At 38.2% G+C, this 15,179-nt stretch overlaps 1 protein-coding gene across 2 annotated transcripts in view; it reads left to right on the forward strand.

Moving 5' to 3' along the window:
* PKIA (cAMP-dependent protein kinase inhibitor alpha) overlaps positions 1-14,109 on the forward strand; it is a 96,647-nt gene extending 82,538 nt beyond the window's left edge. For both annotated transcript variants that reach the window (XM_043483740.1, XM_043483739.1), the window contains 2 exons: positions 6,417-6,594; positions 10,630-14,109. In XM_043483740.1, the coding sequence (XP_043339675.1) occupies positions 6,444-6,594; positions 10,630-10,709 (231 nt within the window). In that variant the 5' untranslated portion in view covers positions 6,417-6,443 and the 3' untranslated portion in view covers positions 10,710-14,109. The remainder of the gene's footprint in view (positions 1-6,416; positions 6,595-10,629) is intronic.
* Positions 14,110-15,179: the final 1,070 nt, after the last annotated feature.

A 15,179-nucleotide genomic window follows, 5' to 3' on the forward strand; every position in this document is an offset into this window, starting at 1 on the left:
AAAGTGTGAGAGTGAGTGGTTAAAGTTAGTGCACCAAAAGTGGCTTCTTCCCAGGTTATGGGAAAACTCAGCACTAATCCTGGTGAGAGTTTTTCTTATGTCTTACAGAGAATAATTATGAGTGACATCAAATAAAAACCAACATGACTTGGCAAATGATTAGACATGGATATTAAGTAAAGAAATAACTAAAAAATTGGGGTAGCAAAATGTCAGACATTACTGAGCAACTAAGCACAGCATGGCACATGATCAACATGGTGTATTAATGATGCAGATTTTCTCTGTTTGTGTTTTATTATTGTCTAACTTTTTTTTATTGAATTTGAAATGTTTCCAAAACCAGCTGGAAGTCCCCTATTCAGCAGCCAGTTCCTCTTGTGTGTGAAAGAGATTGGGAGAACGTTCTATATAGGAGATGCATACTTTTGTATTATCCATAGTGAGAAATTAGAAGCATTGAAATTAGATGAGTTATTCAAGTCAGTAAGTAAACAAGGTCGATGACTGATTCTAAATCTCCACAAAATGTGCCCTTATTTCTAAAGATGACCCTAGAAAGGGAAATCATAAAGAATATAAAGGTCAAATGGGATGGAACCAGGACAATAAGATATCATGAAAGCTAAGTAAAGTGACAGTTGTTGTTTTTTTTTCTTTTTTAATCAGCACTTTCCCACCATGTGCCAAACACTGTGTTAGGCTCTTGAGATACATAATCCAAGTAAATTTTCATGATCATCCTGGGAACTAAGTATATTATCATATCTATAAATAAAGAACTGAGTACAGAGGGATTAGACATGACATAACAAGTAAATGGAAACTCTAGAATCAAATACAGATACACCTGATTCCTATTTTGCCCCATACCTTTTAATTTGTCCTACGGGAGAGTTTCAAGGACAATGTAACTAGCAGTATCAACTAGAGAGCTCAAACAGGATGGACCCTCAGAAGAAACTTCAAGCAGTTATTTAATGTTAAAACAGATCATTTAATGATTTGTAAGAAAGTAGTCTCTGTAAAAAAAAAAAATCCTATACAAAGGCCAATGGAATAGAAAAATTCTAAAGGTTGGTTCAAGAAAAATGAGAAAATAAAAGTAGCTGAACCCTTCTGAGAAGTTTAATGAAGGAAAGAGAAGGTAGTGCAAAGATGTATGAAGGTTGAGGAAAGGGTATTGAGTTGAATGGTTGGCGCAGTTTTTTAAGTAAGGTAACACTTGAACAGGCTTATAGACTTAAAGAAGAAATCCAGAGGAGAAACAAGACACAAATTACTGAGGGAAAAAAAAAATGGATTCAGCAAGGTCCTATCGGAGGTAATAAGAAATAAAATCAATTTGTCGTTGTTGTTCAGTCACTAAGTCGTGTCTGACTCTGTGACTCCATGGACTGTAGCACTCCAGGTTCCTCTATCCTCCACTCTCTCCTGGAGTTTGCTCGAATTCGTGACCCTCCAGTCAGTGATGCCATCCAACCATGTCATGCCCTGTTACCCTCTTCTCCTCCTGCCTTCAATCTTTCCCAGCATCAGGGTCTTTTCCAATGAGTCAGTTTTTCACATCAGGTGGCCAAAGTATTGGAGCTTTAGCTTCAGCATCAGTCCTACCAATGACTATTCAGGTTTGATTTCCTTTAGGATTGACTTGTTTTGTCTCCTTGAAGTTCAAGGGACTCTCAAGAGTCTCCTCCAGCATCACCATTTGAAAGCATCCATTCTTTAGTGCTCAACCTTGTTTATGTTCAAACTCTCTCTTCTGTACATGACTACCAGAAAAAAACCATAGCTTTGACTATACAGATCTTTGTCAGCAAAGTGATGTTTCTCCTTTTTAATATGCTGTCTAGGTTTGTCATAGCTTTCCTTCCAAGGGACAAACATCTTTTAATTTCATAGAATCAGTAGCATGCCTTAAAAAAGAAAGCAGCTAATTTATCTAGAAAAAAAAATAGTGATTTGCAGAGAAATATATTTGAGATAGGAAGAAATTTAAGAACTTGTAACAGATATCTTAATCTTTTCCAAGAAGAAAGATTCAGAGTTGTTTCTTAAGGCAGGTAGTATCTGGTTGTGTGGAGCAGAAAGGGTTTGAAATGCTTCCCACAGAGAGCAGCATAGTGAAGAGTCAACTACAGTGAAACAGAAGAATTTCTCTACAACTCATAATATGTACAAATAATTGAGTAAAAAATGTTTAGTTGAGCCAACTGGCACAGTTTTGTGGCTTTTTCTGGTAACACTCAGCCACCAAGTAATGAGATCAAAGAAAGTGCACTGTGCTGTTTTCCGGGTGGTGTAGAGCAAACGCACTTCTTGATGCTAATAAGACGCTACATGAAGTGGTGGGCAATTGATCCACACTGGGCTAAGAGGAAACTAAAAGGAAAAAAGGTTAAAGAAATTAAAGATATGACCAGTGTGAAGAATAGCTTCATTGAGAGTAAGAGGAAAAGAAAAAAAAAAAAATACATGGTAATGGTCACAGCAGGGAATTTCAAATTCAAGATTCTAGAAATGATAGTTTTGAATAATCATTTTTTTTAACTCTCACTTAAAGTGTCATTAATGATTATGTCGTCCAGCTGTCCTGCTTTACTTATTAGAAAATGGAAGGCCAGAAGGTCAAGTGATTTTTTTGACTGTCACTCCATGACCCAATGGCAAAGCCAGAACTAAACCTAGGATCTTCTGAGAAGCATTTGGAGATTTTATTAAATCTCCATTAAATCACATTGCCATGAAAAAGAATGGTAAATATAGTCAAGTGATTGGAAACCAATGTTATCCATACTATAGTCACAGTAAAGCATGCATTATTCATATATTACCTATTTCAGCTTTTCCTCTGTGCTTTTTCCTCTTTCAGCTTGCTCTTACAGGAGAGTATAAAAGAGTTCCCCAGATTAAATTAATAGCTCTCTAGTTACACACTGGGAGAAGAACTAAGTCTTAAGGAAGGTGCTTGACTTCCATCCTGAATTACACTGTAAATGGCATCAGGTTTTTTCAGAGTGACAGTGTGCATGTCCATGATGGGTTCCACAATTTTAGCTTCTTCTACATTTCATATATTTTGAAAAGTTTCCTTTCTCTTGATTATTGGTTATGGGTTTTTAATTTTAAACTGTGATCAAATGTAATTTGAATCTCTAAGAGTAGGAGAGAAATTGTGTTGTTTTAAATTTCTGTTTAAACAAAATTAATCCAATAGAAATTCATTATTCATATCTCAATATTCATCTGCCATTGCCCTTCAGGAAAAGATATGAGTTTTTAACATAGGAAATGAACTTAAAGACTTACATTTGGTGATCTTTTGTAATTACATGTATCTCATATTCTACCTTGAAAATATTTCTTCATTAAATATTTAAGTATGTGTGTTACCTGGCTAAGAAAGGCAATCCCAAAGAATGCTCAAACTACCGCACAGTTGCACTCATCTCACACGCTAGTAAAGTAATGCTCAAAATTCTCCAAGCCAGGCTTCAGCAATACATGAACCGAGAACTTCAGATGTTCAAGCTGGCTTTAGAAAAGGCAGAGGAACCAGAGATCAAATTGCCAATATCCACTGGATCATCAAAAAAGCAAGAGAGTTCAAGAAAAACATCTATTTCTGCTTTATTGACTATGCCAAAGCCTTTGACTGTGTGGATCACAATAAACTGTGGAAAATTCTGAAGGAGATGGGAATACCAGACCACCTGACCTGCCTCTTGAGAAACCTGTATGCAGGTCAGGAAGCAACAGTTAGAACTGCACATGGAACAACAGACTTGTTCCAAATAGGAAAAGGAGTACGTCAAGGCTGTATATTGTCACCCTGCTTATTTAACTTCTATGCAGAGTACATCATGAGAAACGCTGTGCTGGAGGAAGCACAAGCTGGAAATCAAGATTGCCTGGGAGAAATAAATTAATAACCTCAGATATGCAGATGACACCACCCTTATGGCAGAGAGTGAAGAGGAACTAAAAAGCCTCTTGATGAAAGTGAAAGATTAGAGTGAAAGAGTTGGCTTAAAGCTTAACATTCAGAAAACTAAGATCATGGCATCTGGTCTCATCACTTCATGGCAAATAGATGGGGAAACAGTGGAAACAGTGTCAGACTTTATTTTTGGGGGCTCCAAAATCACTGCAGATGGTGACTACAGCATGAAATAAAAGACGCTTACTCCTTGGAAGGAAAGCTATGCCAACCTAGATAGCAGATTAAAAAGCAGAGACATTACTTTGCCAAAAAAGGTCCCTCTGGTCAAGGCTGTGGTTTTTCCAGTGGTCATGTATGGATGTGAGTTGAACTGTGAAGAAAGCTGAGCGCCGAAGAATTGATGCTTTTGAACTGTAGTCTTGGAGAAGACTCTTGAGAGTCCCTTGGACTGGAGGGAGATCCAACCAGTCCATCCTAAAGGAAATCAGTCCTGGGTGTTCATTGGAAGGACTGATGCTGAAGCTGAAACTCCAATACTTTGGCCACCTCATTCAAAGAGTTGACTCATTTGAAAAGACCCGTGGACAAAAGGGAACCCTCTTACACTGTTGGTGGGAATGCAAACTAGTACAGCCACTATGGAAAACAGTGTGGAGATTCCTTAAAAAACTGGAAATAGAACTGCCATATGACCCAGCAATACCACTTCTGGGCATACACACTGAGGAAACCAGATCTGAAAGAGACACGTGCACCCCAATGTTCATCGCAGCACTGTTTATAATAGCCAGGACATGGAAGCAACCTAGATGCCCATCAGCAGATGAATGGATAAGGAAGCTGTGGTACATATACACCATGGAATATTACTCAGCCATCAAAAAGAATTCATTTGAACCAGTCCTAATGAGATGGATGAACTGGAGCCCCTTATACAGAGTGAAGTAAGCCAGAAAGATAAAGAACATTACAGCATACTAACACATATATATGGAATTTAGAAAGATGGTAATGATAACCCTATATGCAAAACAGAAAAAGAGACACAGATGTACAGAACAGACTTTTGAACTCTGTGGGAGAAGGCGAGGGTGGGATGTTTCAAAAGAACAGCATGTATACTATCTATGGTGAAACAGATCACCAGCCCAGGTGGGATGCATGAGACAAGTGCTCGGGCCTGGTACACTGGGAAGACCCAGAGGAATCGGGTGGAGAGGGAGGTGGGAGGGGGGATCGGGATGGGGAATAAGTGTAAATCTATGGCTGATTCATATCAATGTATGACAAAACCCACTGAAATGTTGTGAAGTAATTAGCCTCCAACTAATAAAAAAATTAAAAAAAAAAGAAAAGACCCTGATGCTGGGAGGGATTGGGGGCAGGAGGAGAAGGAGACGACAAAGGATGAGATGGCTGGATGGCATCACTGACTTGATGGGCATGAGTTTGAGCAAACTCTGGGAGTTTGTGATGGACAGGGAGGCCTGGCGTGCTGCAATTCATGGGGTCGCAGAGTCGGACACGACTGAGCGAATGAACTGAACTGAACTGAACTGATGTGTGCCACCATGTCTGTTTGGGAAAACTCACTTTTTTTGACTCCTTTTTAAATTTGAAGGTTTTGTTTAAAAAATTCAATCAAGAAAGATTATTATTCCTCTCAAGGAATGACTTACCAAGGGGGCAGCCAGGGAGCTGTCCTCCTGCACTGGGTGGGAGAAGTATTTGATCATTGGCATAGTTTAGAATTGCTGGTGCATGGTGATAATGGAAAGCAAACTGGATTTTGGCCAGTCTCGTTATAGTTCTTAGATTCTCTGCAAACAACACCCTTGCTTACTACTTACCTCTAGGATGGAACCCTTCCACTCCACCCCCACTACCTTGGTATGCTACTGATCTCAAGTTCTTCTCTCTGGGGTTGAAGACTGACTAAAATTATATTAGAGAAGGAGAATTTTATGATCTAAAACAGGTGTCCACAAACTGTGTGCTCAGTTGCTCATTGTGTCCAACTGTTTGTGACCCCATGGACTGTAGCACACCAGGCTCCTTTTTCCATGGGATTTTCCAGGCAAGAATACTGGAGTGGGTTGCCATTTCCTACTCCAGGGGCCACAAACTATGGCGTGCTGGCCAAATATGGCTGTATGCCTATTTTTATAAATACAGTTTATTACTTTTATTTAATGTATTCTCTCTGACTGCTTTTGCACTACAACCGCAGAGTTGAGTAGTTGGATAAAGACTATATACTCTCACACCTAGAATACTTACTATCAGGCTCTTCACAGAAAACATCTGTGTTCCCTGACTATTAGTAATCAAAGTATTACTTGCTTTGTGGACATGTAAGCAAGACAGTTATTTCACATTCATATTATAGGCCAGTAATTTAATAAGTGTTTTTATTAAGTGTTTACCATTGGCCACCATTACATTTACCTATCAATTTTTCTCTTTTTTGTAGCCCCTGCTATGTGGATATTTGTTAGCAATGACTGATGTGGAAACTACATATGCAGATTTTATTGCTTCAGGAAGAACGGGTAGAAGAAATGCAATACATGATATCCTGGTTTCCTCTGCAAGTGGCAACAGCAATGAATTAGCCTTGAAATTAGCAGGTCTTGATATCAACAAGACAGGTGAGTTGTTTGACATCTCTGTGAAAATGGAGTGATTTGCAGCATTTCACTAAGTAGGATTAAGGCATGAAAAAAACACCTTTGGAAGTAACCTGATAGAGTCATGCTGCTGCTGCTAAGTCACGTCAGTCGTGGCCAACTCTTTGCGACCCCATAGACGGCAGCCCACCAGGCTTCCCCGTCCCTGGGATTCTCCAGGCAGGAACACTGGAGTGGGTTGCCATTTCCTTCTCCAGTGCATGAAAGTGAAGAGTGAAAGTGAAGTCGCTCAATCGTGTCAGACTCTTAGCGACCCCATGGACTGCAGCCTACCAGGCTCCTCCATCCGTGGGAGTTTCCAGGCAGGAGTACTGGAGTGGGTCGCCAGTGCCTTCTCCGGAGAAAGTCATGAACAGTCTTATATATGTAAGGTAAAAGGCAGGTACTAACCTCTTAATCACTCCCACTCTGCTTTACAGTGTTTGCTACTCAGATGCAGAGACCTTAATCTGATTTTACTAATGCAATCAATGAAACACATGAGTTTTTAAAAAAATCCTCATCTCTATAAAAGCTCTGAAATATCTTATGAAGAACATTTAACAAAGCTGGAGCTAGGACAATACTGGCCATCTCTTAACATTTAACAACATTAGATGTTTAACAAGATTCACAGGTGAGTCTGACAGACCTCAATTCCCAGAACCATTTCAAAATAAAAGGGTCTCGAGGACCATTTTTGTTGAGAATGGTAGTAAAATAGTCGGTTATATAAATAAGTCTTAGGTAAGAAGTTCTTTTAGTTTTTCTTGAATCATAGACTGAGTTTGAAAGGCTGTCTTATTATTGGGCCCCAAAGTCCTACCCACCAAACCTAACTTTACCAATGAAAAAGTATAACAAGTTTGACATGTCAAAATACTTCTGAATCCCCTGATAGTTCTTCCATCCATAGCTTTTGCAAGTATCAAAGCTGAATGTATTTCTCTGGGAAAAAAAAAAAAACACTTATGCAAAAAATCTTTAAAAATAAAAAGCAGTTCATGATTAAGGAACCACATGTTATACATATGAAAAACACTGGTCAGTTTCTGACTTGTGATAACAACTTGATATTGTTGTTGTAACTTCTATGCTACTAGAATTTTTATGCAAAGCCTTCCAGTTACAGTATTGGAAAACTGAGTCAGAGTATACATATATGAATGAAATAGCTCAGCAACCTTAAAATGCTTAGGGACAGAACTCTATTCAGTGATTACAGATCAGCTAGTTATACATTGGTCTTTTCAAATTCAGGTTGAAAATAAAACCATAACAATCGCTTATGTGGAGCACACAGACTGAAGTATATTTTAGTTTTCCTTGTTTCTCTATCATTACTACTGGGAGTTAATTTTCAAAATTAACTGCTAACTCTGAGAAAGCCTATAGGGAATCATTCCAATTTGGTGGCATAAAGAAGTAGATATATTTTTTCCAGCAATCTTTGAGAATTTGCTAAATTTTCCATTAAATTTGTATTCTGTATAAATATTCTATTTTAGATAATCTACATTAATTTAGCCACCCTTAACATGAGGATATTTTTATTCATAGTGTAGTTTAATTTTTTTTGTCATTGTTGTTCTCACTGAAGTTAAGACCCATTAGCCACAAGACTTTTCTTATACCAGAGATTATAGTCTCAATATAATCTATATAGATTATGTTAAAATTTAAATAAATTGAAATTTTATATTAATACAAAAATATATTTATGTTAATATACTGTAATTGAATGTTAATAATTTAAAATAACTCAGAAATCTTTATGCTTCCAGATGTTAAAATATTTCTACATGTTAATTGCAATTCAGTGGGCTCTGAAAGAATTTTGTTTCTCTTAAAAATCACAAAGTCCAGACTAAGGCAAAGTATAAATAGCACTGACTTTATTATTCTAAGTACAAAGAACTAAAAATAATAACTATGACCAAAAGTCTAAAATATTAGAAAAATGACAACTGTACAGTGACAAATTAAATAATACTAGCTGAGAATAGTGTGGGACTTCATTTGTAGTTCCTGAATATTCCGGCTTCTTTTTAAGTTTGTGTTCAACAATATTATCGTCTCATGTTTATCTTGATTTGTTAACAAGCATCTATGTAGCCACAGCTCTGTGTCTTTAGCATTATGCTGAGCCCTGAGAAGTGTCCCTGGATACCCAGAAAGTCCCAAGCTCCATGGAGTCAAGATCCTCATCTTGTATTTATGCAGTCACTTTCATCTTTAATATTATCAAGTTCTTATTTCATATGCTAATCTACACGTCTCAGATTCCACTATCTGCAAACCTTGGGGGCTTGCTCATTGCTCTAATAATGAAAATAGTACATGAACATTCTATATAATGGGTCATGGTATTTTTTGAAACCCCTTTAGCACAGAATATGATTTTTATGTGGAAAAACTGCTTTAAATTTCCCTAAAGTATGGTGTGGGCTTCCCTAAAGTAGGTGGTGCCTCAGACGATAGAGAGAAGCCGCCTACAATTCAGAAGACTGGGTTGCATCCCTGGGTCAGGAAGATACCCTGGAGAAGGGAATGGCTACCCACTCCAGTATTCTTGTCTGGAGAATGCCATGGATAGAGGAGCCTGGCGGGCTACAGTTCATGAGGTTGCAAAGAGTCAGACCCAACTGAGCGACTAAGCACAGCACCAAGTATGGTGTACGGTGAGGTGTCTTATATGTACTTGTTAAGCATAAAGAAGAAATTGCCCTCAACGTTTCCAGCTAAATAATGGCCAGCCTGCTTACCTTTATGAATTTGAGTGATGGTAATAAATTCTTAGTAAAAATTTTCAAGACCTCCAAATATTTTGTCTACTAAGCCTTATTGGTTGCTTAGTAAACACATGCAAATATTTAAATCAAGAGTTGTCTGCTGCTTGCACCCAAGTAAAGTAACCCAATATGGAGAGAAAGCATTTTTTTTATTTTGGTGTTTAGATTGTTGCTAAGGGTGCAATTATGAAGGTGGTTTTATTGGATTTGTACGTAAGTTCCATCAGGGCAGGCCAGAGGCCATCATAACTATCCAACTAGGGGGTAACCACCTGACATAATGTCCTTCCACTGTTGTTTTTAATTTAAATTAATTAAACCTCTGAGAAGTCAGCTAGGTTATCATCATGTGTTCAAAATAATGTAAAACACAATTTTAAACTATTTCTTAAAATAAGACAGTCAGTCAAACATCAAAAGGTAAGCTTGTTCCCTACTTCTGATTTCTGCCTAAAGACACATTTGATTTCTGTAACTGGTGAAATTACAAGTGCCATACCATGACCTGGCCATGAGATTTCCCAACTATTTATCTAAAGCATAGAGCATCACTAACCACTTAAGAAACTCAGTTATTTTTTGCCTTTTTGAGCCATGCTCTCCCAGAACCAGAATTAGTCTGCCCTTGAAACATTTAGGGGTTCCGAGGTGGCACTAGTGGTAAAGAACTTGCCTGCTAGTGCAGGAGACACAAGAGACCTGGGTTCAATCCCTGGGTTGGGAAGATCCCCTGGAGGAGAGTATGGCAGCCCACTCCAGTGTTCTTGCCTGGAGAATCCCATGGACAGAGGAGCCTGGTGGGCTGCAGTCCATGGGGTCGCAGTCAGACACGACTGAAGTGTCTTTTAGCACTGGCACTGAAACATTTAAGCTGTTTCTTTCTTTTTAATATTTATTTATTTATTTGTGTATTTTGGCTATGCCAGGTCTTAATTGAGGCATGTGGGATCTTTAGTTGCCACATGCCCAGGGATTGGACCAGGGATTGAACCCGAGCCCTTTGCTTTGGGAGCACGGAGTCTTAGCCACTGAGCCACCAGTGGCTAAGTCCTAAGGGGAGTCATAAGCTGTTTTCTTGATGGGGCGTTGATTACCAAGAAAATGTACTTGTCTGTATGAAGATTTAGGAATAGAGGATTTCTAAAATGTCCAATAAGATGTTGACAGTCAGTAAATATAAGCAATCATTTTTATTTTGCCTTTATCCTTTTTATGTCTCTAACAGAAGGGGAAGAAGATGCACAGCGAAATTCAACAGAACAAAGTGGGGAAGCCCAGGGAGAAGCCGCAAAATCTGAAAGTTAACACTCCACTTTGACCTTCATCAACACCTGACGATGTCTCCAATCTCCAGGCCTGGCTGGAATGCATTTATTTCCAAGAGTGAAAAGGGGAAGAAGAAAATGGCTGTACTGCTTTGCAGGAACCTGCTTGTTATGTTAAAAGTGGGGGCAGAGGCTGTGGCTGCAGACAGACTTTTCTCTACCTCTGGCATTAGCAATGGTTGAAATCATGTGGCTTGTGTTTGGATGTCATTTTTGTACGGATCCTTTCACTTGACCATATGATGAAATGCTTGTAGAGAGTAGCAGTGATCTAGATGATGATTCTTCCTGTAGCATCTGGCCCCTCACAATGTCAGAGGATTTAATTGTGTCTAATAGCAAAGGGTTGGTTGAACCCCAGAGTTTAAATATCTCTGGCCTGAGTATTCACCCAGTAAAAGAACCATCCAGAAAGTACTGTTTTTAGCATTATGTATCTGTGCGTTCCTGCTTTGTTATTTACACTGTTTTGTATTGTACAATATAGATGCTCAGCACTGCCCCCTTCTTCGATTGCTTATGAAAAACAAAAATGATGCACATTACTGTGAATTTTTATACCACTCATTTTTTAAAGGGCTGCCTAAAAATTCTGCTCCATAGCGTGGTGGTGTACACAAGATAGGACACACTTTTTTTTAAAACAATCTGTCCCCTTAATTCACTGCTGATGAATTAAGTCTAACAGATTCATCAGGACTCCTTTGCTTATTATACAGACATTTGAAAATATCCATTAATGTGAATATTACCTGAATTCAGTCTGTTTGGTGTCTGCACAGACCAGAGTTCAGTCTGCAAATTTTGTCTTATTCCCAAATGTAGAACTTTTTCCAACTAATATTTTTATTTCCAATTGTGGGACTTTTTGAGAACTGGGGATGTGGGAAAGTGAAGAGAAAATAATACTAAGCACTGGAAATATTTTCTTCTCTGGAATCAAATTTCTCACAGTGCTGTATGATACTACTAACATTTGGAGGACAGCTTATCTCCATGGAGCTAAAAAAGATGGAGAAAATCACCTTGCAATCATGTGGACACCAATCACAAAAGTAAAGCCCTTGTGTTGTATTTTTCATGTCTTTTTTCAGCCCTATCAGATCCAAATGTTATTATGCACTTTTTAATGTTTGTAAACTTTTACTAATAATTAGTGTGAATTGCATTCTGATACAATAATAATCATCATTAGAAGCTGACAAAATCCTTATTAATACTGTTGATGGCCTCTGCTGTGTTTTGACATCGTGGTTCTTATATGGAAAGTTTCTATGAGCTGTGTAATCCCTCTGGTCAGTATTATGAAATCATTTCTCAGTGGTAATAAATAAGGCACCAGTGATATGCCAATGGCTCATGAATTATTGGACACATAGCAGGCAAAAGGAAGACCCTTTACAATAAAGACCCCACTTAACTGTCCTCAAGGTCTTAGATACCATTCCATATGAAGTAGTTTAAGCAGCATTTCAACAGGTAATCTACCTGGATACACCAGGAACTCAGCCCTCCTTTGTAGTTACATGAAGGATGAAAGGTAAGTTTGCCCTCATCTCTCTCTACAGTACATTATGAATGAGTGGGATAGGGGCATGGATATCACTTGGTCATCAAGCATATAGTAAAAAAAAAAAAAAAAAAATTAACAGTGTAAGTCTTTGAGAAAATAGGAAAGATTAAATTTTAGAGTACTTCCTTCTGCTTAACCCAATAGGATCCAAAATATCCAGTTAATATTCAAACAAATCCACCTATTATTACACTCACAAGTGGAAAAAGAAGCTCCTGAGGCTATTGTAGACAATTTCTGGTAGTCCATTTAACTCATTCAACCCATACAATCACTTTTACAGTATCCTTATTTATTATACTCATAGCTTTTTTGTGAATGTAGGTAAAGCTCTCTTCATCCTTAAAATTGTGGAATTCCAAATTGATTTCATGTGATTTTGTAAAGTTTAGGACTAGTGCTGAGTATATGTGGAGGATTTCTATTCCTGTGTGATATATGATTATTAATGCATGTGGTATCATGCTCGTCTTTGAATATCTATAGTTGCTAAATTGTGAAGTCATATGGAGCTTTTGAATTATTTTTGACCTCTTACTGCTACTTTGTCTGCTATATTCAAACCCAGAGATATTCCCAAGCCAGAAAATTACACATCCTGAAATGTTGCTCAGCAAAAGTTCATAGTATCTTCCAAGTTTTACCATAATATCTTTTACTTGAAAGTCAGTAATATACATGGAATTGATTTTTTAAGGAGAGAAGGAAAGAGTAGAAAACTAAGACATTGATTTGAATATACACATTGAATGCCTGTTAACCAACTGACTTTATGCTATTCACTTCAGAGCACATATTCTCCCATTTAATCCTCAAACAATTCAGTTAAAGAGGTACTATTATTCCATTTCACAAATCAGGAAATTAAGGTTGAATAAGGTATAAGTTTTACAAGCTTAAAAAGCTAATAAATGATGAAATAAAAAATTGAACCTGTATTTATCTGACTCCTGGGAGTTTTCTACTACACATGCCATAAATCTGAAGCCGGTTACAGAGCATGTTTATCTAGAAGGGAACTTTTAAGGATGGACTAGATCAGTCTCCGTATTTTAGAAGAGGAAATAGTCCTGAAAAGGGCATTTGTCTTTCTCAAGGCTACCTAGATGAGCAATAACATAGATGTGAGTAGCAATTGTATTTTTTTTTTAAATAACAATAATAAATTTAATTAAAACATGTTTTGGGTTATACTTCCCAAAAGACATTTTTCTGAAATGAAGTCTGCTAACTTAGCATGGTTTAGATTTTTTATGTTCCATGCTACTCATTTTGTTTAACTAGAAATGTGAAATTTTCAGGTTTTCAACTGATGTGCAACAGGTGTAAACTTTTCAAATTTACCCTTTGTCAGTTTTAAGCATCCTGTGCTGACATACTGATATCATAAATTCATAGAAATGTTTTTCAGCAGGTAAGAGGCAGAAAGCCTCCAATTTTTAGGTAGCACCCCCAGAGCTGTACACAGTAAATGCTCAACACCTGTGTCTTACTCAGACACAGTGGAAATGCACTGGTTTAGAACATAAATGATATTGTTCTCTTCTGAGAAGCAATAAGAGGTAAAGAAATGTAACTGCAGGCAGTGGTTTCTGACCGAAGTCACTAATAACAGGGTGGAAATGTCTAATGATCAAGTGAAAACAGGAAAGGATCTATGTTTATGATGTCTTAATAGGCCCAAAATTGTTCTTTAATTATGAGTGGCAGTCTCTGAAGTCATTTGTGAGCTTGTATGACTTTTGTATTTAGCGATGTTGCATGCTCACATACTTGATATTAAAAATAATACATTTTTCTGAAATGTGTGCAGTCTATTAAGAGTATTTATTGAACACACATTATGTACATGATGCTCCGGAAAGTACTGCGGGTGACAGAGGAGAAGGCCAAAGCTTAGTCATCCTAGGGTGGACGTACCCAGCATTCCAGCCTTTTTCCTGGCCTCTACGCCAATAATTTTCACCTCCATCCCGTGCTGGTAGCCCACCTCCTGGACTTGATCACCTACCAGAGACATCCCACCTCTCCAAATATTAAACTCCAGTATCACTGCTGTTTTCTGACTCGCTCACCTGCAGGACAGTGATTTTCAATCAAAAGAAACACAGGTGTTTATCAGAATCTCCTGAAAGTTTTTACAGGGCTCCCTCCTCTATCTCGGAGAAGGCAATGGCACCCCACTCCAGTACTCTTGCCTGGAAAATCCCATGGACAGAAGGGCCTGGTGGGCTGCAGTCCATGGGGTCACAAAGAGTCGGACTCGACTGAGCGACTTCACTTTCACTTTTCACTTTCATGCATTGGAGAAGGAAATGGCAACCCACTCCAGTGTTCTTGCCTGGAGAATCCCAGGGCCAGGGGAGCCTGGTGGGCTGCCGTCTATGGGGTCGCACAGAGTCGGACACGACTGAAGCGACTTAGCAGCAGCAGCAGCTCCTCTATCTGCCCACATGCAAATACACTCATGCACAAACACCCTCTTGTGCATGTTTCCTTTCTCACAGGAAACATTCCCTGTGAGAGTTTCATATCTTTTTGCTTCCCTCCCACCTCCACACCTTAAGAACCACTTATCTAGAAGGTCAAGGTTTTCTGATGAACCCACCCTGTTCACTGAAAAACTAAAATGAATCAACAAGAAGGAAGAAGGAATGCTCACAGACACACAGGGTTTTACTATATTATGGATAACAGGATAGAAGAGCAAAGAGTATAACTCTTATCTTAGTGTTGCTTTCTTTTCAAAGTATTTTTCCCACATACAGAGACCAGGGCAGGGCTTAGGAGAAAACAAATACCAACTAGCACTCAGCCTGAATTCAGGCAAAGATATAAGCCAAAGAGGCAATAAAGGATGTATATTTTTAAGTTCTT

This window comes from Cervus canadensis, chromosome 12, assembly GCF_019320065.1.
Source record: "Cervus canadensis isolate Bull #8, Minnesota chromosome 12, ASM1932006v1, whole genome shotgun sequence".
NCBI lineage: Eukaryota > Metazoa > Chordata > Mammalia > Artiodactyla > Cervidae > Cervus > Cervus canadensis.